The 22731-nt window shown below is 42.1% G+C and overlaps 1 protein-coding gene across 5 annotated transcripts in view; it reads left to right on the forward strand.

Annotated features, from left to right (window-relative positions):
* The window catches only part of LOC122548353 (misshapen-like kinase 1), a 309681-nt gene that overhangs the window by 238355 nt on the left and 48595 nt on the right, over positions 1 to 22731 (forward strand). For 2 of the 5 annotated variants that reach the window (XM_043686889.2, XM_043686891.2), the window contains 7 exons: positions 2812 to 2991; positions 3516 to 3764; positions 8578 to 8663; positions 13092 to 13204; positions 16451 to 16548; positions 19743 to 19766; positions 20958 to 21133. In XM_043686889.2, the coding sequence (XP_043542824.2) occupies positions 2812 to 2991; positions 3516 to 3764; positions 8578 to 8663; positions 13092 to 13204; positions 16451 to 16548; positions 19743 to 19766; positions 20958 to 21133 (926 nt within the window). The remainder of the gene's footprint in view (positions 1 to 2811; positions 2992 to 3515; positions 3765 to 8577; positions 8664 to 13091; positions 13205 to 16450; positions 16549 to 19742; positions 19767 to 20957; positions 21134 to 22731) is intronic. The other 3 variants (XM_043686890.2, XM_043686892.2, XM_043686894.2) reach the window with 2 other exon arrangements.

Consider the following 22731-nt stretch of genomic DNA (forward strand, 5'->3'; position numbering starts at 1 on the left):
AATTAAGTTCTTTGACGAGGTAGCCCAGGAAGTGGATGAGGATAGTGCTGTAGATGGGTTTACATTTGGACTTTCGGAAAGCAGATTGACTAGCAAATTATAAATGTTTGGGATTGCTGTGTCCTTGGCAGTCCTTGGATTAGAAGTTGGCTAAAAGGAAACAGTCTAAGTACAGATGGGCATTTCTCAGATTGGAGACAAGTGGTATGCTCAGGGATCAATGTTGGGACCCGGCTTTGTCTGATGTATATAAATGATTTGGAGTTTGGTGTTGAGGGCAACATTTCTAAAGTTGCAGATGATGCTCAGCTCAGGAGAATAGTGAATTGTGTGGATGATGCTCAATGATTTCAGAGAAATATTGGCAAGTTGGCAGACACTGGGGCAAATGAATTATTTAAGGAAAGATGTTAAAGCCCTGGAGAAAGTGCAAAGGAGTGTCACCAGAATGATATCAGGAATGCATGATTTTAGATATAAGGAAAGATTAGGCTTATTCTTATTACAACAACCTTTTTGAGGTGTCCAAAGCTATGAACAATTCTAACAGGGTAAAGAGTGATATTCTATTTCCACTCGTTGGTATGTCAGTAACTAGGAGTCACAATTTTAAGATCGTCAGTGAGATGAGAATAAGCTGCTTGATTCTGAGTTGTAAGGATTTGGAGTACACTGCCTGGGAGAATGGTGGAGATGGATTCCACAGGAGGTTTCAAAAGAGAGCACGCTGTTTATTTGAAAAAGATTAAATTAGAAGATTATGCAGATGGGTTTGGAGAATGAGTAGCTCTTTTGGGAGCTGGTAGAGACACAATGGATAGAATGGCCGCCTCGTAGTATAAACATCCATGATTCCATCACTGAAACCCCTGCTGATCAAGAATCTATATCTATCTTGGCCTTAAATATGCACAAGGACTCTGCCCCTTCATCTTTCTGGCAAGGAGATCCATGACGTTCATTACGCTTAGAGAAGAAATTCCTCCTCGTCCCAGTCTTAAATTCGCTTAATTCTGAAACTATACTCTCTTGTCTTCAACTGTCCAATGAGAGGGAGCATTATCTCAGTATTTACACCATAGAATCCCTTAACAATAGAGTATGTTTCAATGCGATTACCTCGAATTCTTCTAAATTCCAGAGAGTGGAGTCGCAACCTGTTTCGTCTCTGCTCATAAGGCAATCCTGCACACCAGGGATGATCCAAGAGAGCCTTCCTTGAACTGCCTCCAATAAAATAATATCATTCCTTCAATAAAGGAATCAAAATTGTCCTTTTAACTCCAGATGTGGAATCGCCAGCACCTTGGACAGTTGCAGTCAGACAGTTGCAGTTCCAATGTATACAATGACCCCCTGATCCCTCTCCCCTTTTGAGAACATTCTGCACCCTCTGTGAGATATCCTTGATCCTGACACCTGGGAGGCAACACACCACTCTAATATTTTGCTGCTGGCCACATAAACGTCTGTCTGTGCCTCTGACTGGAGAGTTCCCTATCACAATTGATTGCTTGGAACCCAATGTACCCCTCGTTACATTAGAGCCTGTCTTGATACCAGAAACTTGGCTGTTCAAGCTACATCCACCTGAGAGTTCATCATCTCCAAATGTTCCAAAACCGTATATTTGCTTGAAATGAGGATGGCCACAGAAGACTGCTGCCCTACCTGCCTACCCCTCCTACCTTTCCTGGAGTTGACTCATCTACCTGACTGTATCTGCGGCTTTCTCCCTTAATATAACTGCCATCCATCACGTCCCCGATCTCGTGTAAATTTCTCATTGCCTCTATCTGTCGCTGCAACTGATCCGTGCGATCCAATAGGATTCGTAACCAAATGCACTTACTGCAGACATAATCATCAGTAACATGGAAGCTCTCCCTAAATCCCACATGCAATAGAAAGATCATATCAATTGACTAAAGGCCATCTTTGCTCCTTCACAATCTACAGGCCCAGAAAATAGCACCGTCTTTTTGCTCTAAAAAAAGTGCTCCAGGCTAACTTAGTACTTACGGTTTATATTTTGAAAATTTAATCAAGGGACAGATTTCAATAAAGCATATAATCAAGAAAGAACCCACTCACTACTGCAGACTTGCAGCAATGTTACACATTAAATACTGTGCATTTATCTCTTCCTGAGCTGTGAGCTCTCCCATACAGGTTACTCCAAGGTTGCAGTTCCAATGAATTTCGCTGTTTGTTAATTTTTCCTAGATGTATCTCTGGATGTCGGAGTGCATGAACTCAAATAGCAAAGGCAGTAACTGTGCAGATTCACTGCTGTGTCAGTTAGCAGTTTAAGTTTCTCTCTCTCTCCCTCATTGACCATGTGGTCGCTGACTTTTGTCTGTCTTTCTGCTTTGTAAAAGAGCTGTTGTTTTGACTTTTTTTTTCCCTCCAAAGTTCCAAAACAGTGCAACATCATATGAAACAGGATTTGCTGCTCCTGGAATTCGAGGAACTCCCCTCCAACGCCTAAAATATCACTTTTTAAAAAAAAACCCTCTTCCAGCCACAAAATTTTTCCCGTCCTCCATCTTGTATTACCTTTGTTGTAATTATGTGTTGCTTGTCCTGGGGCAAGCAAAATGTTAAGAATGGTAATGCATTTTACCACTGGTTTGTACTGCATACAAACAGATCCTGGAATTAATGTTGCAAAGCCGAGCCTGAGGATCTTGTGTCATCTTGCTTGATTTTATTTGTGGTATTGATTCACTTGTCTCTCTCTTTCTCTCTCTCTCTCTCTCTCTGTGTCACTTTCTCTCTCGCTCTTTTTCTCTCTCTCTGTCCATGAAGGTTGAAGAACGCTCCAAAATGAACAGACAGAACTCTCCTGGTGCGAAGCCTAAGATGGGGACGACAATATCTGATCCATCGCTGCAGTCACTCACAGAATCCGTACCCAGCAGTGCTGCCCAAAACTCTCAGACACCACCCATGCACCGACCTGTGGAGCCGCAGGGAGCCCAGTCAAAGGTAGTTCTCCATCATACTGTTAACGTTCCGTGTCCTAATGCAGCAGTCTATCAAGTCACACCAATCTGTCTGTATCCTTCTCCAACTTTGCACTTCCTATCACTTCTAACTTTGTATCAAGACCAAATGCCCTCAACTTCCTTGTTAAGTCATTAATATAGATTCTAAGTAGCTGAGGCTCATGTACTTGTGGTGCCTGGTTTATGCAACAAAAATTAATAGTTGCAGTAATTTGCCATGTATCTTTGAATATGTAGGTGACAGAGGAAGTTGACTTAATTATGCTGGAAATGCTCATTAGTGTAGGCAGCATCAGTGGAATGAGAAAATGTTTAAAGATTCAGCTTTTGGACTCTGTTTGACCTGCTGAGTCTTGCCTCTGTTTCTTTGCATTTGTTTCAGATTTGCAGCAACTGCTGCATTTGTGTCAGTTTGTGGTGGGGCATTAATAGTTGTAAAGCAACTATAAATTGGCCTCTGCTCTTCCAGTGTCCTTTGAGTTCTCACTGGAGCCTTTTTTGCAGTTTCAAGTGGCGCACCTTGTTGCGCTGAAGCCGTCGTCAGCACCGGTGCCGCGGTCTCAGTCACTTCAAGACCAACCGACCAAGAATGTCGCTGCCTTCCCAACCCAGGAACCTGCACCAGTGAAGCGTGGTGAGATGCTGCGTCAGAACTCTGACCCGACCTCAGAGACTCCTGTACTCCCACCCCGTGCCAACAACAGGGACGACTCTGGGCCATGGGTGAAGATGGAAGACGAGGCACCTCCCAAGGTACAAGTTCAAAACAGACAGGGAGCTGAAAGACCTTGCAGTGCAGTGGAGAGACAAATGCTGATAAAGCAGTCGCAACTGGAAAAGAACATAAGAACAGGAATAAGTTACTCAACTCTTTGGGGCCCCCTCAGCCTTCATGCAGGTCATGGCTGATCTTGTACTTGCACAATTTTCCCTTTATCCCTTGATTTTACTAATGTACAGAAATTTATCAATCTCTTGAGGTTTTGACCATTATGATGAATTCTCCACAGCTCCCAGAGCGTGGTGAATTTTTGGAATTCTCTACCCCAGAATGTTGCAATTCTTCCTCATCTCAATCTTAAATGCACTAACGATATTCTGAAACGGTCTCCCCTGGTTCAAGGGGAGACATCCTTCCTGTATTCGCCCTGTTAGGCCCTGCAAAAAATTTGTATTTTTGAATGAGATCACCACTCATTCTTAACTCCAGAGATTGAAAGTCTACAGTTTTTTAATCTTCTCATGCATTATGCCTTCTGCTATTATTACAATGGCGTGCCTTCCCTCTGGAGGCTTGCGCCATATGTTTTTGGTTAGTCTTCTGGTTATACTGTTCTTGGCTACCATGGTTTTTTTTAATGAAAAATTGAGAGATTATAACCTGCTATGCCTGAGTAACAACTGATGTGATAAGTTTGACTGCACCACAGGTTCCAGAGTTGTTTTGATCTACATTTTACATCTGTGGGTGCTTTCTGTAAACCTTTCCATTATAATGTCCATGTTTTAGAATGGAGATTGCCTGTGTAAGCAAGTTACATAGCCGTTATATCCCCTCCTAAAGTCCCGCCAATGGAAGGATGAAGTCATTATAGTATAATTTGTTGTGGTTCTGTTCGCCGAGCTGGGAATTTGTGTTGCAGACGTTTCGTCCCCTGTCTAGGTGACATCCTCAATGCTTGGGAGCCTCCTGTGAAACGCTTCTGTGATCTTTCCTCCGGCATTTGTAGTGGTTTGAATCTGCCGCTTCCGGTTGTCAGTTCCAGCTGTCCATTGCAGTGGCCTGTATATTGGGTCCAGGTCGATGTGTTTATTGATTGAATCTGTGGATGAGTGCCATGCCTCTAGGAATTCCCTGGCTGTTCTCTGTTTGGCTTGTCCTAGAATAGTAGTGTTGTCCCAGTCGAATTCATGTTGCTTGTCATCTGCGTGTGTGGCTACTAAGGACTACTATTCTACGACAAGCCAAACAGAGAACAGCCAGGGAATTCCTAGAGGCATGGCATTCATCCACAGATTCAATCAATAAGCACATCGACCTGGACCCAATATACAGGCCACTGCAATGGACAGCTGGAACTGACAACCGGAAGCGGCAGATTCAAACCACTACAAATGCCGGAGGAAAGATCACAGAAGGGCTTCACAGGAGGCTCCCAAGCACTGAGGATGTCACCTAGACAGGGGACAAATTCCCAGCTCAACGAACAGAACCACAACAACGAGCACCCGAGCTACAAATCTTCTCACAAACCTATGGTATAATTTACTTAAGAAGTTTCTCGAATAAATGTGTAGTCGGGAGCTTTTAATAGCATTAATGAAGGTAGGGCAGAGCGCATGGCTTCCAAATGATACTGGAATGCGATATGATTCTTACATTTGCTCTCTCGTGTCAAAACCTTAACTCCTTTCGTCTGAAGGCTACTTTTGGTCTTCCCTTGCCCATATGCATCATTGGGGATTAGTACTTCATGTACTAAAGGCTAAGAAAAAGTTCTATTAGGACCATTCAGGTGAAGGGACAAGGCATGAATAGGATCAATAATGCATCAGTATGTAAATTTGAGATGTTACAAAACACCACAATTTGGTTCTGCTTTTGAACAGCTTTTGTGACATTTTCTGGTGATAAATTGAAACATAAATCAAACACCCAGCATTTTATTCCCCCGTGAGAGTTTCAGATCATGAGGGTGGGGGATTAACATCTATTCTTCCATGTTGTAGTACCCAGAGCACACCCGGGTCAGGTACAAGGAGGATCAGATGTGAAGCTTCATCAGCCATGTTTCATTAGTCACTGCCACGGTCTTACATGGCATCAGGTGGTTGCAGATATATCTGAACAGAATCCCAATCCCAATCCCCAATTTCGAAAGAGTATTGTTGCTGCATCACTGACATCTCTATCGTCCACACAAGCCATCCTTCTCATCTTTGAGCCAAATAATGGGAGATTGATTTTTGGCAAATCTGTTAAGAATTGAAGAAGTAAATTGGGTGAAGAGAATTAAGATATAGATCAGTCTTGGTGTCATTGAAAAATAAGAATAGGCTAGATGGACCTAATGACCACCTCCTGTTCCTTGAGCATGTTTTGATGTGAATTTGTGGGAGACATTGGTGTGGTGGTAATGTCACTGAGCTAGTATTCCAGGCTAACATCCTGAGGTCATGGATTCAAATCCCACCATAACAGTTGGAGGAATTTAACTTGAATAAAACACATCTGATATTGAAAGTTGGCTTCAGTCATCATGACTATGAAACTAGCACTGGTTGTTGCTAAAAGCCCATCTGGTTCACTAATGTCCTTGAGGAAAGGAAATCTGCTGTCCTTCCCTGTTCTGGCCTACAAGTGACTCTGGGCACACAGCAATATAGCTGACTCTCAATTGCCTTCTGAAATGGACTAGAAAACCACTCAGTTAGAGAAAAGTCAGGAGTGTTGGTCCCCAGTGATGTCCCCGCCCCATTATAGAATAAAAGCATTTGTGCTTGTTTGCATCCAAGGCTGTTTACACTAATGATCCATTTAGCCATCTCAGAATGGAGACTGATCCCAGTGTTTTGCCTTGGATTGAAGCATCTGTTGTATGCCTCAGACTTGCTTGTGACTGAGCCACTTTTAAATGGTGCCAATAGATAATAAAGCCTTAAAGTGGCTTAGTATGTTCACCGTTGAGTCTGAAGGTTGTGAGTTGGTGTTAATCCAATACCTGAATTAAAAATGTTGTCGAGCACTTCGGTATAGGAGAGTTGCAGTGTTAAGAAGTGCCACATTTTTATTAAGAAATTTTAAAGTCACTGATTTGATTCTTGAAACACCTTTGTCTTAAAACTTGTGAGCAGCTTGTGTAGACAAACTTTGAGGTCACAGCAGCTTGCATTTATGTCATGCTTCATCTGTAGGGAAACCCTTTACTGCTACTTGGCAGCATTGTTGGAGACGAAACGCCATGATAGATTTTAGTTAGGCAAGTGACAAGTATCCATCTTGTTCAAACAAGTAGATTTTAAAGAGCTTCTTGGAGGAGAGTTTTAACAGGGACGTCTGGAGCTTAGGACCTCGGCTGAAGGTAAGTAGTTTGATGTCAAGGAACATAAGGGGTGAATAAAAGAACCAAAGTGAGAGAAATCCAGCTTTCAGCGGAGAGGAGTTTTGGAGGAGGTTACTTCGGTGGGGGAATTTCATTGAGTGCCATGGACCAATATTCTAATCTTATCCATCACAACCAAAGGAAAATGATTAACTCTTAACTCATTACTTTTTTCCTGATGTAAAAAGTCAACCCTATTGCTGTGGACCTGGAGTCCCAAGCAGGCGAGACCAGGTAAAGATGGCAGTTCCCTTCCCTAAAGAGCATTAGTGAACCTGATGGGTTTTCCTGACAATCAGCAACGGTTTCATGGTCATCTTGCAAAATGTCAATGACTTAGTGGTATTATTGGTAGATTATTAATCCAGAGACCCGGGTGATATTCTGGGGATCAGGTTGAAATCCCATCAAATCATGGCATTTGAATTCAATATTAATCAGGCTCACTAATGTCCTTTAGGGAAGGAAACTGCCATCTTTACCTGGTCTAGCCTGCATGTGACTCCACATCCACAGCAATGGGATTGACTCTGAATTGCCCTCTGGGCAATTAGGGATGGGCAATAAGTTTTGGTCCAGCCAGTGATGCCCACACCTCATGAATAAATTTTTTAAAAAATCACTTGCATCAAAACAATTGTCCGTTATATCGGCACTGGTAGTGACTGTGTTCCAGAGTTGCTCATTGTACAGCAACTACTCTTGAATTCTTTCTGTGAGATGAGAGAGTGTATTTAAATGAAACGTTTTAACACTGTCCACAAAGGTGTTAATTGCAACTCCAAATATTAACAGAAGGTAGTTGAAATTCTCTTGCAGATTGACTTCAGTAACAGATGGGCTGTTACACAGGTTATCTCACAAAACTCTCAATTCCCTGTGTCTTGTGCACGTAATTAATTGGCCACTGTTAATAAAGCTAAAATAATTTTCACCTGCATGATATGACCTCTAAATGAGCAAATGGCTGACAGTCCTTACCTGAAGTTCAAGTCACCGTGCCAGCGACCCGGGTTCAATTCCCGCCTCAGGTGACTGTCTGTGTGGAGTTTGCACATTCTCCCCGTGTCTGCGTGGGTTTCCTCTGGTGCTCCGGTTTCCTCCCACAATCCAAAAATGTGCAGGTTAGGTGAATTGGCCATACTAAATTGCCCGTAGTGTTAGGTGAAGGGGTAAATGTAGGGGAATGGGTCTGGGTGGATAACGCTTCGGTGGGTCGGTGTGGACTTGTTGGGCCGAATGGCCTGTTTCCACACTGTAAGTAATCTAATCTAATCACAATGCTTATTTTTTAAATACAACAGTATTCACCACAAATGCCAGGTCACAATGGCCTTCCAATAGGGAATTGATACATGAAGCATGACTTGAAAATGAAGTCTTGCAGCCTAACTTCATATTTTGTTCAGAATAAATTTGCTATTGAAATTAAACATGAACAGATTGTTTCTTTTTGGCTGAAGGTTCCTCAAAGAACGACCTCCATAGCTACAGCACTGAACAGCAGTAGTGCACTGATAAATCGACCAGGACAGGCACCGCGTGCAAGGTAATAAAAACCATTTAACACTCTCTTGTCTCCTTGTTCTCTTCAATTCCTCCAGGTTTAAAGGGCAGACAACCTAGTGATAAATCAAGCGTAAGTGAAACAGAGAAGATACAATAAGCTTCAATCTGCAATTTGAGAGGGGGAGGATACAATTGGAAGTGACAATGTTCTGTTGAATAAAGGGAACAGTGGAGCTATGAGGGAGGAGCTGGCCAAAGTTCAGTGGTGCAATACCTTAGCAGGGATGACAGTGGAGGAACAATGGCGATATTTCTGTGTATAATGCAGAAGATGCAGGATCAGTTCATTCCAAAAAGGAAGAAAGATCCTAGGAGAAGGCATGGATGGCCGTGGCTGACGAGGGAAGTTAAGGAACATATAAAAGAGAAAAAGTATAACATAGCAAAGATAAGTGGGAAAACTGAGGACTGGGAAGCTTTTAAAGAACAACAGAGGATTACTAAGAAGGAAATACGCAGAGAAGAAATGAGGTACGAAGGTAAACAGGCCAAAAATATAAAGGAGGATAGTAAAAGCTCTTTTAGGTATGTGAAAGGCAAAAAAATGGTTAAGACTAAACTTGGACCCTTGAAGTCAGAAACAGGAGAATATATTACAGTGAACAAAGAAATGGCAGAAGAATTGAATTGGTACTTCAGATCTGTGTTCACTGGGGAAGACACAAGCTATCTCCCTGAGGTAATAGTGGCTGAAGGACCTGAACTTAAGGGAATTTATATTTGACAGGAATTGGTGTTGGAGAGACTGTTGGGTCTGAAGGTTGATAAGTCTTTGGGGCCTGATGGTCTACATCCCAGGGTACTGAAGGAGGTGGCTCGAGAAATCGTGGATTCGTTGGTGATTATTTTCCAGAGTTCGATAGATTTGGGATCAGTTCCTGCGGATTGGAGGGTGGCTAATGTTGTACCACTTTTTAAGAAAGGTGGGAGAGAAAAAGCAGGAAATTATAGACCAGTTAGTCTGACCTCAGTGGTGGGAAAGATGCTGGAGTCTATTATAAAGGATGAAATTACGACACATTTCGGAATGGCAGGCAGTGACCAGTAGGGTACCGCAGGGATCAGTGCTGGGACCGCAGCTTTTTACAATATATGTTAATAATATAGAAGATGGTATTAGTAATAACATTAGCAAATTTGTGATGAAACTAAGTTGGGTGGCAGGGTGAAATGTGAGGAGGATGTTAGGAGATTTCCGGGTGACCTGGACAGGTTAGGTGAGTGGTCAGATCCATGGCAGATGCAGTTTAATGTGGATAAATGTATGGTTATCCATTTTGGTGGCAAGAACAGGAAGGCAGATTACTACCTAAATGGAATCAATTTAGGTAAAGGGGCAGTACAGAGAGATCTGGGAGTTCTTGTACACCAGTCAATGAAGGTAAGCATGCAGGTACAGCAGGTAGTGAAGAAGGCTAATAGCATGCTGGCCTTCATAACAAGAGGGATTGAGTGTAGAAGCAAAGAGGTTCTTCTGCAGCTGTACAGGGCCCTGGTGAGACCACACCTGGAGTACTGTGTGCAGTTCTGGTCTTCAAATTTGAGGAAAGACATTCTGGCTATTGAGGGAGTGCAGCGTAGGTTCATGAGGTCAATTCCTGGAATGGCGGGATTACCTTACACTGAAAGGCTGGAGCGACTGGGTTTGTATACCCTTGAGTTTAGAAGACTGAGAGGGGATCTGATTGAGACATAAGATTATTAAAGGATTGGACACTCTGGAGGCAGGAAACATGTTTCCGCTGATGGATGAGTCCCGAACCAGAGGACACAGCTTAAAAATACAGCATAGACCATTTAGGACAGAGATGAAGAGAAACTTCTTCACCCAGAGAGTTGTGGCTGTGTGGAATGCTCTGCCCCAGAGGGCAGTGGAGGCCCAGTCTCTGGATTCATTTAAGAAAGAGTTGGAAAGAGCTCTCAAGAATAGTGGAATCAAGGGTTATAGAGATAAGGCAGGAACAGGATACTGATTAAGGATGATCAGCCATGATCATATTGAATGGTGGTGCAGGCTCGAAGGGCAGAATGGCCTACTCCTGCACCTTTTGTCTATTGTCTATTGAAATACGCAGCAAGCCATGAAACTAATGTGTCGCTCAAGGCCACTGATTTATGGTCTTCATGAGGAAGTGAATGAATTGTAAAATGCCACTTTTAAGAGTAAAATCTGGAAGCTTTGTTTGATAAGATTAGAATTCTAGTTGTTCAGTCACCATGATCCAATAGCTACAATAGTGGCCAGAACCCTTTGTGCGTTACCCAAATCACTCTTAGTGTCACCTCATTGACTTTGCGTAAGTCGCACTAAATCCATCTTGTCTGAGATATTCCTCTTACCTCGACCTTAGCTCACTTGTACAATTTTTCTGTTGGAGAATTTTATCCAAATTCTGTAATTTCTCCCACCAATGGTAACTTCACAGTCTCACCTGTTTGATCACCCCATCCAGCATGTTAGCATTCACTCCCTCCATTGCTGACGTACAGTGGCAGCATTGTGCATCTTATACAAGGTGTGCTTTAGCAAGTCACCAAGACTCCTTGAACAGCACCTACCAAACCTGTATCTCTACCCCCTAGAAAAATGAGGGCAGCAGATGTGTTTGAATGCCATGGATTGTCATGGTCAACATGGCTCACTAAAGCATTCTCAATGGCAATTTGGGAGGAACAATGAATGCTGACATGACCCACAATGCTGTCAGCCTTTAAAGAAAAAAGATGGGAGCTGGTTTGCCCAAACGCAGTGTAGGAAATCTGTCTCTGCTCAGATTTGGCTAAGCTTTCTTATTCCTGTATTCTTGCATTGTGAGTGTCGTCCTTTGTCAGTACATAGTTTCTTCAACATGTCCTGGAGCAGATTCTAGAGTGGAAACAGTTTGAGGGTGGTGTTACGTAGCTGCTCTGTGCAATTCCCTTCACCTCTAGGCTCTTCTCTGATTCTCACTACCTGTAAAATAGCCGATCAAGTCTTCCTTTATTTTACTGATAAAGAAGTGGATGTGTCACATGTTTAGAATAAGTTCATGAGCATTGTTGTTTTTCAGTAAACTTTTCTGACCAATGTTCCAAAGGAGAGCAATGCTTTGGTCAATATTATACAAACGTACAACTGAGTGCAGGAGTAGCCCACTTGTCCCATTGAGTCTGCTCTGCCAGTCAGTAAGGTCACGGTTGATCTGATAATGCCACATTACATTGATTATGGGAAAATAGGAGGTTGTTCATTTTGGCAGGAAAAGTAATATTATTTAAAAAGTGAGCAATTGCAGAATTCCAAGGTGCAGAGGAATCCGAGTGTTCTCCTGTATAACTATCATAAGGTTAGTATGATCTACAGCATGGAATCAAGAATGCTAATGAGATGTTGTTCCTTATTATGAGAGAAATTGACTCTAAACTTATGTATGCTATGGTCCAGTTACACAGAGCATTGATATGATCTCATCTCAGATACTGTAAACAGCTTTAGTCTCCTCGCAAAAGCAGTGTGTTTGAGGGAGTTCAGAGAAGGTTTACTAGATTGATAGTTGGAATGAACAGATCTAATGAGTAAAGATTTGACACTTGGGCTTGTTGGCTAGGATTTAGAAGAGCTAGGGAGAGATTTGATTGAAATGTAAGATGGTCCTGACAAGTTGGATGTGGAAAGGCTGTTAGTCCTGTGTGTATGTCCAGAGGGAAGGCACAATGTTTTAAACTTAGGGGTTAACCCTTTAGGTCAGAGATGAGAATTTTTTTTTGAGGTTTGAGAGTTTGGAACTCTGTATCAGAAGGTGGTGGAGGTGGGAGTTATTGAATTTTGTTAGGCAGGGGAGCTTTTTAAAAAAAAACAATTGGGGTGAATGGTAATAGGGAATTTGGAACCCAAACATATTATTTTTATGGAGCAGAGGCCTGAATGGCCAACTTACTGTTGCTCCTAGTTTTTTTTTTGACCCTGAACTTTCGTTTCTCTCCTTCAGCTCCCCACTTATAACTGATCCCACTGTGTTTTTATAACAAATGTGACCAGGATGTTAGTTTATTGCTATTTATGGGGCCTTTGTGTGTAAACTGGTTGAGTTTTTTTCCTGTCACATTGGTGGTGGCACTTCAGTTGTACCTGATAACTGGACTGTGAAGAATATTGGGGTTCAATGAGGTTGGGAAAGGTGTTATGCATTTATCTCTGTTTTTATTTGCTGGCTGATTGGATTTTAAGTTCTTGTCAGGGACGCACCCAAAACTTCAAACCTAACGGTACAGTTGCAAACTGCCATTTCTGTATTATGTGTTTCCTGAATGGCTGTTTTGTGCACCGTTTAATCATTTACTAAAGTGAAACCTTGAGCCAGTTATGCTGCTATGGGACATTGTGTCAGTCAAATGGCCTCCTAACTTGGATGTCCTATTTCACTTACAGCAATCCAGATCTACGCAGGATTGAACCAGGATGGGAAAGGGCAGAGAGTCTCCCATTGATTGGCCCCCATCGGATATTTGGGACTGGTTCCATGGAACGCAACAGAATTACAAGTAAGTAGGTTGATTTGAAGTACTGTTTAGAAAACAGATTTGGGGGCAGCACGGTGGCTCACAACGCCAGAGACCTGGATTCGATTCCAACCTTGGGCCACTGTCTGTGTGGAGTTTGCATATTCTCCCCGTGTCTGTGTGGGTTTCTTCCAGGTGCTCCGGTTTCCTCCCACAGTCAAAGATGTGCAGGTTCAGTGAATTGGCCATGCTAAATTGCCTATAGTGTTCAGGGATGTGTAAGTGAGGTGCATTAGTCAGGGGTAAATATAGGGTAGGGGAATGGGTCTTCGGAGGGTCAGTGTGGACTTGTTGGGCGGAAGGGCCTGTTTCCATACTGTCGGTAATCTAATCTATAGTTAGGAGCAAAATTTTAAGCTGGTTATGGCTTTTTGCTTGCAGATTTGCACCATTGCATATTCGATATACTGCAGAGTCCTTAAGTGCCTCTAAATTGGAATCTGGCTCGTAAGTTGTCACATCAAGTTGGCACTATTCTTAAGGTCACCTCAAAGTCTTGCACAAAGTGAAAAGCTCTAAAATATTCAATCTTTTACCAATAGCTGTAATTGTGTAAAATCATCTAAAAATGTCTAGACTCTGGTCAAAATACATTGAGGTATACCCTGGCAGTGCTCCAAGGCACTGCTGAAAATGGATTGAGTCTGGAGAAATTGCAGATAATTGTTGATGGGCAGAGAACACTGAGCACTGCACAAGATGGAAAATAATGATCAATATGCAGGGTCCTATCTATTAGCCTCCACTGTCCATCTTTGACTCATCCCAACTTGCATTCAGATTGCCCTGAGACAGGTTTTCCTAGACAGAGTTGTCTGCCTATCGAGCTTTGTTCTACTCGTAGATTGTGAAAGGCTTTTGGGTAGATGCAGAGAAAATATTTTTACTTGTGCAAAATATCAAAATGAGGGATCATACCATAGATCACAGCATAAGGGTAACCCAGTTTATTTGTAAATTCATTCATTCACAGATAACATCATCACTGGCTAGGCCAGCATTTATTACTTATCCTTGATTCAAGAGTCAGCCATTGCTGTGTTTAAGACGACACCCTTTAATTACAAAAGAGGAATTGCTCGAAAACGTCTGGCAGCATCTGTGGCGAGAGATCAGAGTTAACGTTTTGGGTCTGGTGACTCTTCCTCAACTGATGGTAGTTAGGGAAAGCTAACTTCTGCACAAAAACCAACTGTTCCTTTGCCAAGTTCATACTTGGCATGTAAATCCACCTTCATTGTTCTTGGAGGGATTTTTCAAGGCTGCAAAGGTCAACTCCTCAGCTGACGTCTATATAAAAAGCAGCAGTAGGCCAGTCAGCCAATTAAACCTGCTCCATCATTCACAGGTATTACGACATTGAGGTGAACCCTCTGTTAATTATACCAAACACCCAGAAAAACTCACCTTGCCTAGTAATTTGTTAAAATGAGTGACAGAGAACTCCCAACTCCCACTATTTAAAGAAAATAACATCAATTCATTTTTAACTCAAAAAATATAAATTAAACCATTCGCAACTCTAAAGCCCCTTTCCCTTAACTGTTGCCTATCTGCCTCCAACTGTAACAATATGCTGTTCCACTTAATAGAAATACATCAACTTAATTTCAAAGCCACACAGTTGTCTTCTGTGTCCCTCTTCTTCTGGCTACTGATTTCCCTGGGTCGTTGGCTTTCTTTTTACTGCAAGGATGTTTCATACCGTTGACCGAGAATGCTTCCCTAATCTATTGGAGAGCAAGGTGTTAGATGGGCAATTAGCTTTGCACGTTCTTTCTTTACAGCAGTTGCTCTGATCAATTTTCAAAATGTCCACATTTTATATCACATTTGAATTGTTGTCAAAACAGCAACCAAAACTCAAGTATCCATTTCCCATCCAAATGTTACATACTTTCAATTTTCCAGTACACTCTGGGACTATCATCTAGTCACATACACAGGTACTTGTCATCTCTAAATTTGGAACAGCATTGACTCCCTTAAAGGTACAGTACATAGAACACATGTAACAACTTCATAACACAGGTTCTGCCTTGCTTTCTGCCTGTACTCCTTGATGGCCTTAGAATCATAGAATCCCTACCGTACAGAGTGGCCATTTTGCCTATCGAGTCTGCACTAACCGTCTGAAAAGCATCCCACCCAATCCCCATAACTACATATTTACTATAGTTAACATACCTAGCCTGCACATCCCTGAAAACTATGGGGCAATTTGTTTTTTTGGTCACTTCACAGTCTAAAGATGTGGACATTAGATGGAAGGAAACTGGAACACCTTCCAATGTGGACATGGGGAGAATGTGCAAACTCCATGTAAATAGTCACTCAAGGGAATTGGACCTAGGTCCCTTTCTCAAATAGTGACATGTGGTTTACCATTGGTTGAGCCAAGGAATCTCACCTCGTCTCAGTCCAAAATAGCTGAGCCTGTATCCTGAAAGCATGATGATCTCTTGCTCTGGAACCAAAACATCATTCCACCTCCTCCCCCCCCCCCCCCCCCCCCCCCTACAAAAGTCAGAGAGAACATCATGCTTGCGTTGGATCTGGCCTTGATAAAATTTTATATGTTTCAATGAAATCCGCTCTTGTTCTTCGAAATGCCAGTGAATCATCCCAGGAGTCGGCCCGGTGAGCCTTTCTTGCTCTTCCTGTATGCCTAGAGTAATTGTAGGTTACAAGGAATAAATCCAGCAAGGAATCGGGAGAGCTGTCTTTATTTAATGAATGGTAAGACTATACTGTCACAATGAATGGTTGAGGGGAAAAAGTGCTTAAAAGAAAGCTATATAAGTAGATGGTGGAGAAAGAAGAAGAAAGTTAATTTGAGAGGGAAGTCAAGAGAGAGAACACTCATATGAAGCACTAACAGCATTGTTCAATTGGGCTGAACATGATGTTTTTACATTGTGATACTAATTGTACTTTGAACAGAACTAAGTGGCTTTGGCACATAGAAGATATGAAAGGTAGTCTTCAATGCGGACATTGTATTATTTGGATGTTTTTGACCCCAATATGTTTAACAATGTGGGTTGATTTGAGAGGTGACATTGTCAGGAATGCTTAAAACCTAGATAAATGCTCGATTCGAGGTTATTTCTTTAGATTCGAAACATTGGTGACCTTAACTTGACTTGTGCTCTTTGTTAGCTTACAGTTGTTAACTTGCTACTTTCTTTTTCCCTTCTTTCTATCCCCACACCCACACATCACCAGCTTCCTCCAAGCCTGAAGGATCGCCAGTCCTCTCTCAGGATACAAACCGCAGAAAGCCAGAGGAGATACGTACTACCTCACGACCCGGCAGACCTGCAGTAAGTGTGAACACTGACTAATAATGTAGGAGGTTGAAATTGTGGGTCAGTCACTTTGTGAAGTTGTAAGACAGTCCCCTCTATGCTAAAGTGACTGAGCTCAGTTACGGTTCATCCATGTTCTGGCTTTTTACCAACGTTGGGAATTCTAGGAGGTTAGCCTCTCATTCATGCTTTCAGAACATGAAACAATTCCTCCCTTTTGAAGAAATCCTACATTGTTGCTTATGAGAGGGAGCCCTCGGGATATCCTTAAACTTTGTTACAATGCAGAAAACTCTTCGCTGACAGTTCTCAAATTTACAAGGCAGGATGTGTGCTTCTGTGGAAACTAAGCAAAGTGGTCCATTTGATGTGTTCTGCTTAAATGAAAAATGACTTCATTTTTGTTTTCCCCCTTTGTCTTAAGTGCTGGGATTTTTGTTTTGCTTCGTTGCTTTAACTTACCATTACAGCTTTTTTGAAAAACAAATTAGTCACCTGAATTTGTAAACTGTAACTTTGTAAAGTGGGATCTACCTAACATTCTCCCAATTCAATATTAAAGCACAGTTTACAGATAGCATGTAAAATTTAATATACTTTTTTAGAGACTGGAAGGTGGTTCATGTGAAACATCACCTCCCCTATGGATCAATTGGACTGAATAACCTGTTGCTGTGCTGAGAGAGAGTTTGTAAATTTAGTTTTACGTAGACTTTTTAAAAATACATTAGAATGGCTCAGTCACCATTACTGCTACTTCTGGCAGAAGGTTGGAGTTGAGCACATTAATTAAGCAAATACTCCTGGACAGTCCTTATGGTGTGCCACATCACCAGGGGTATAATCCTTCAAGTATGGTCTTGCCCTCTCCTATGACCATGACAAAACACATCTCCCCTGTTCCAGTGTTCCTCCCTCAACCAGTGTCATCAAAGAGAGGCATTAATTATTGATCTGTGTAAAGATGAATGGCTAAGTTTTCCAATGTGGCAGCAGCCAGTACATCTTGAAATAATTAATTGCAGCTATTTGTCTCATTTTCCTAGCATTTAGGCTAGCATCTAAACGTATGCATTGCGCAGCAATCAATACCCCTTCAACCTGTGATCTCAGGTTTATTCCTACTGCAGCCTTTGATTGAGGGCATTTCAAACATTTGTAGATTTGGCAAACGCCACAGTGAATGCTGCTGGAGTGACATATGTCACTGATGGAGTCTAAGTGAGGGGACTATCCTCCATTCTGTCGAGTGGTCAGAACCAACACAATGCAACTCGGCATGAATTGTCGCTGAGTCAGCAATCTGAATCAGACTGGTGGTCCAGGAAATTGGAGGAGTAAAATAATCACAGTTTTGTAAAGCGCATTGTGTTTTTTTTTTAGCCAGAGAAGAGAAGGAAGATTGCTCTAAGTGTAGCCCAGATTACATTGTCCACTGAAGCTTGAACAATTCAGGAGTGTATTCTGTTTCCTGACATGGGTTCCTCACCCTTCAAGTGTCTTGGATTGTAAATGAAGTGAAACAATTAGGAACTGCCCTGTGTGCCTCCCCACTGTGATAGCAGAGCCTCCTAAAGGAACTTGCCAAGTATTCTGTTTGAAATACCTCCTTATTGATTGTTAAGTAACATGCATTGTTGCAAATGTAATGATGCGGCGAACTGTCTGTGAAAAGCAAAGTAAGTCTACTTGCAGTCAGTGTAATCAACCATAAGCTTACCACTGAGTTGATTGACTTAAATTGAGCTGCACTCTGAACAACCTTAATCACTGACTCTTGCTACTGTCTTTGTTTGCGTAATCTTCAGATTGAATGCCCAAGCTGCTCCCCTTGCTTGAGACGTATGTTTTATTGCCCCTTCTTTTGAAACATATGTATAAGTTACTCACCATGTCCCTCGATTAGCAGAGTCACAAGAGATAACACACACCTTTTTCAAAAATAGTCGATGACTTGTCTTCAACTTGAGAAAATCGATCAAATCAAGATATTTTACAATGATTAAAAGATTAAGTTTGGGAAAGTACAGAATAAGCAAGCAAAACCTTGAACAGCTCTTCACATGGTTGTGGCAATCTCTTGCCCTACTAAAAAGCTGGTGCGCATTTGAAGGATTCAGAATTGAAGTTGATGCATCTTACTTTGGTCAGGTTTATTGAGTATGACAGAACCAAGATGGATCGATGGAGTTCAAGTACAAGTCAGCCAGGTAAAATTGAATGATAGCACAGGCTTGATAGGTTGAGTAGCATCCACCTGTTTTTATAATTATGAACAACTGGTGCATACACAAGAGGTTCATCATGCCTGTAGTTATTTCAGCTGGCTTTCACTTAGGGCCTTTCTGGTTTGTGTGACTCAGTTACTTCTCATCTTAGCCAGGGGAGGGAAGCTGACACCACTAAATAGTATAAGAGTGTGTGAAATATTATTGCAGGCCAAAACACCTAGAAGATGAAGGGTAGCAGATGCCTGGGAACAGCACCATTGGAAGTTCCTTTCTAGGTCACATACCTTCCTGACTTAGAACTACTACAATGTTATTTCTACACCCTAAGAACTACAGTGGTTCAAGGTGGTAATTCAGGCCAATTGGAGATGGGCAATAAATGTAAACCTGGTCAGTGTACCTACAGCCTTTCTGTAAATTAACACAAAACTCCTGCCCTTTGCAACTTGAGATCTCCTTGCAAGAAATATCCATTTGCCAGCCCTCAGCCAGGTCATCACAGATGAATTGCTCTGATTCTCACTTCACAGAAAGCTGACATTTGGAGTTGCACCTCGTGCCCCAGATTCATCTACCAGTTCTATCTTCCTCCAGCCCTGTGCAGAAGCAAGTTGCACTCCTAGTACCTGAACAGTTTTTGATATGCTCTGTCACATAATTAAATCACTGCATCCAATCTGCTTTACCTACAAAGATACTCAAGGTTGTGTGAAGAGTGCAAATCCTCCTCCAGTCGAATGTAAGCAATTGGACCACGTTGCAATTTAAGCCACTCTGTATATCCTGTCATTCTAAACTTGATTTTCTGTTCTCTTCTGAAACTCTCCTGCCATTCATTTTGTCTTCTAGGTATGACTTTGAGCGTGTTCTGGCTGCAATATTGAATTTGAATTAGTTTAATGATGTGTGATGTCAATTTATTTTTAAATAACTTTGTGCCTTCTTCCTTTTTGTCTTCAAAACGTTGCCACTCCTCAGAGCTATAAGAGGGCAATAGGTGAGGTTAGTGTCAATCTATATTTTACTGTAAGCTCGCTTTTACATCTGACATTTGTTGGATATGTTGGATTGTATTTGCTTTGGTTTGACGTTCAGCTTTATAACTTGATAGAAATTCTCTCCTTGTTCACATGCGTACACTTACCAATACTAACAGCATTGATGGGGTCAAAGCAGCTCAGAGTGATGGTGAAAGAAACCTGGGAGTCTTGGTTATTGTGGCTGCTTCTTTGCTGCAGTCAATCAAAAGTCATTGTTGATCCCAGAAGCCAAAATGTTAGTGTCTGGTCAAGAAAGGAATTAAACAGTACAGTGCTGTGGTTACACTATGACAGGAATATCATGTCCACTTCTGATCTTTGTGGTACAAAGGAATTTTCTGAGCATTGAGGATATTGCAGAGGAAAGCCTCATGGCTGACCATGTCAAAGGCCTGAGCTGTGAGATGTTATGGAAACTACAAGCTTTACAAGTATTTGCACTCCCCTGCTGTTAACCCAAAGACCGGCAGTCTTTCCCCAGTTATTTATCTCAAAACACAAGTTAAATCTGGGCCTTTTGGTCAGAGAGAGAGCATAACTAAGAGATGACCTTTACGGTGTACAAACTTGATAAGATGGAAAGCATTGACTGAGGATATCGAAATCTTATTGTAAATTGGATGAGGGTATGCGGGGTCACGAATATAAGTAAATTCTTTCTTGCAAGTCGAATAATTAATGCTCTGAATAAAACCAGAGAGAGCGTTAGAGACATTATTTCTGGGCTTAACAGCAAGTTTAATGTTGCAAAAGAATCTTATAGTGAGCTTGTAACTGCTGATAGTGTTCACATTGGAATAGCTATATGTAGCTGCTGGGTGGAATGAAAGAAGCAATCAGATGAGTGATCCTCCCATGTAACAAGTCAACTTTCATATCAGCATGGAATATTTCTTCTCGGTTTCATGAAGGGATCTCAATAGAGAACGTATAATTTCTGTTAAGGTTCACTTGAGCTTGTCTGTTGTCAAGTGTTTTGAAGTCATGTAATTCTTTGTTAGCTTGCTATGATCAGAGCAAAAAGCCTATATTGTCAGATGTGTGGGAACTCTAGAAGGTTAGCCGAACAAGTAGGCTGGCTGGTTGTTGTAAAGACCTTGTGTTTTACCTGGATTATCTTGCCAGATTGAGAGAGTTTAATGTGTTTCTAAAGGACATGCTGAACCTGGGGAAAGAGATCCGGTCAGACGAGCTGCCCAAACCACCAGTTAAAGTGATGGACTACTCGTCTTCCAGTGAGGACTCTGGCAGCAGTGATGACGAGGAGGAAGAAGGTGACAACGAGCATCAAGATGAGAATCTGTCCAGCTCTGATGGCTCCAGATCAGGGTGAGTACTTCCTGTGCTCTGGACCTAACTGGCTGGGCAGCTCAGCTACCTCATAGAACGTTATGGTGCAGTACAGGCTCTTTGGCCAAGCTGTGAAACCATTAGCCCATACTCCTGTTGCACCTTCCAAAAGTGAATCAGCTCACACTTTTCTGCATTAACCTCCATTTGCCACCTCTCAGCCCAACTCTGCATTTTATCTATGTCCCTGTGTAACCTGCAACATCCTTCAGCACTATCCACAACTCCACTGACCTTCGTGTCATCTGCAAATTTACTAACCTCCTTCTATGCCCTCATCCAGGTCATTTATAAAAATGACGAACAGCAATGGCCCCACAACAGATCCTTGTGGTACACCACTAGTAACTGAACTCCAGGAAGAACATTTGCCATCAGCCACCACCCTCTGTCTTTTTACAATTAGTCAATTTCTGATCTAAACCGCTAAATCGCCCTCAATCCCATGCCTCATCACTTTAGGAACGACTCATTCACCGGTAAAAAGAGACCAGGCCTCTCATTATGGCAGCATGAGGAAAGCTGTTCCTTTGTCAGTATGGCAGCACTGACCAGTAACAAGCTACTGTTTCAAAGTAAATGGCAAGGTGCAATCATGCATGCTGTTCTTGTTAGCCGCATCATGACTGTCTGCTTCCACCTATTGTCACTTCTGAGTGAGACAGCCAGCTACTGCTAACAAGACACCAGTAAAAGCTAACAACACTAACCTGAAACAAAAGAAGGATGCCTAGTCAGTCGTGTACTGCAGGAGGAAAGAGCGCTTTAGATTCACTTATTTCAGTCAGGCATTTGATAAGGTTCCCATGGTAGGCTACTTCACAAAATGCGGCGGTATATGGTTGATGGAGAATGTTCATCCTGGAGTTGAGTTACTAGTAGGGTACCGCAAGGATCTGTTTTGGGGTTACTGATGTTTGTCATTTTTAGAAATGACCTAGATGAAAGAGGAGGAGGATGGGTTAGTAAACGTGCAGAAGACACTAAATGGAGTTGTGGGTAGTGCTGAAGGATGTTGCAGGTTATAGAGGGACATAGATAAGCTGCAGAGCTCGGCTGAGAGGTGGCAAATGGAGTTTAATGTGGAAAAATGTGAGGTGATTCACTTTGGAAGGAGCAACAGGAATAAAGAGTACTGGCTTAATGGTAAGATTCTTGGTAGTGTAGATGAGCAGAGATATCTCTCTGTCCATGTACATAGATCCCTGAAAGTTGCCACCCAGGTTGATTGGGTTGTTAAGAAGGCATATGGTGTGTTAGCTTTTATTGGTAGAAGGGTTGAGTTTCAGAGCCATGAGGTCATGTTGCATCTGTACAAAACTCTGGTGCAGCTGCACTTGGAATATTGTGTACAATATTCTGGTATTATAAGAAGGATGTTGAAGCTTTTGATAGGGTGTAGAGTAGATTTATTAGGGTGTTGCCTGGTACGGAGGGAAGGTCTTATGAGGAAAGGTTGAGGGACATGAAGATGTTTTCTTTTGAGAAGAAGGTTGAGAGGTGACTTAATTGAGACATACAAGATAATCAGAGGGTTTGATCAGGTGGATCGTGAGAGCCTTTTTCCTCAAATGGTG

This window comes from Chiloscyllium plagiosum, unplaced genomic scaffold (genome assembly GCF_037043375.1).
Source record: "Chiloscyllium plagiosum isolate Xiang-an unplaced genomic scaffold, Cpla_swu_hap1 HiC_scaffold_44, whole genome shotgun sequence".
NCBI lineage: Eukaryota > Metazoa > Chordata > Chondrichthyes > Orectolobiformes > Hemiscylliidae > Chiloscyllium > Chiloscyllium plagiosum.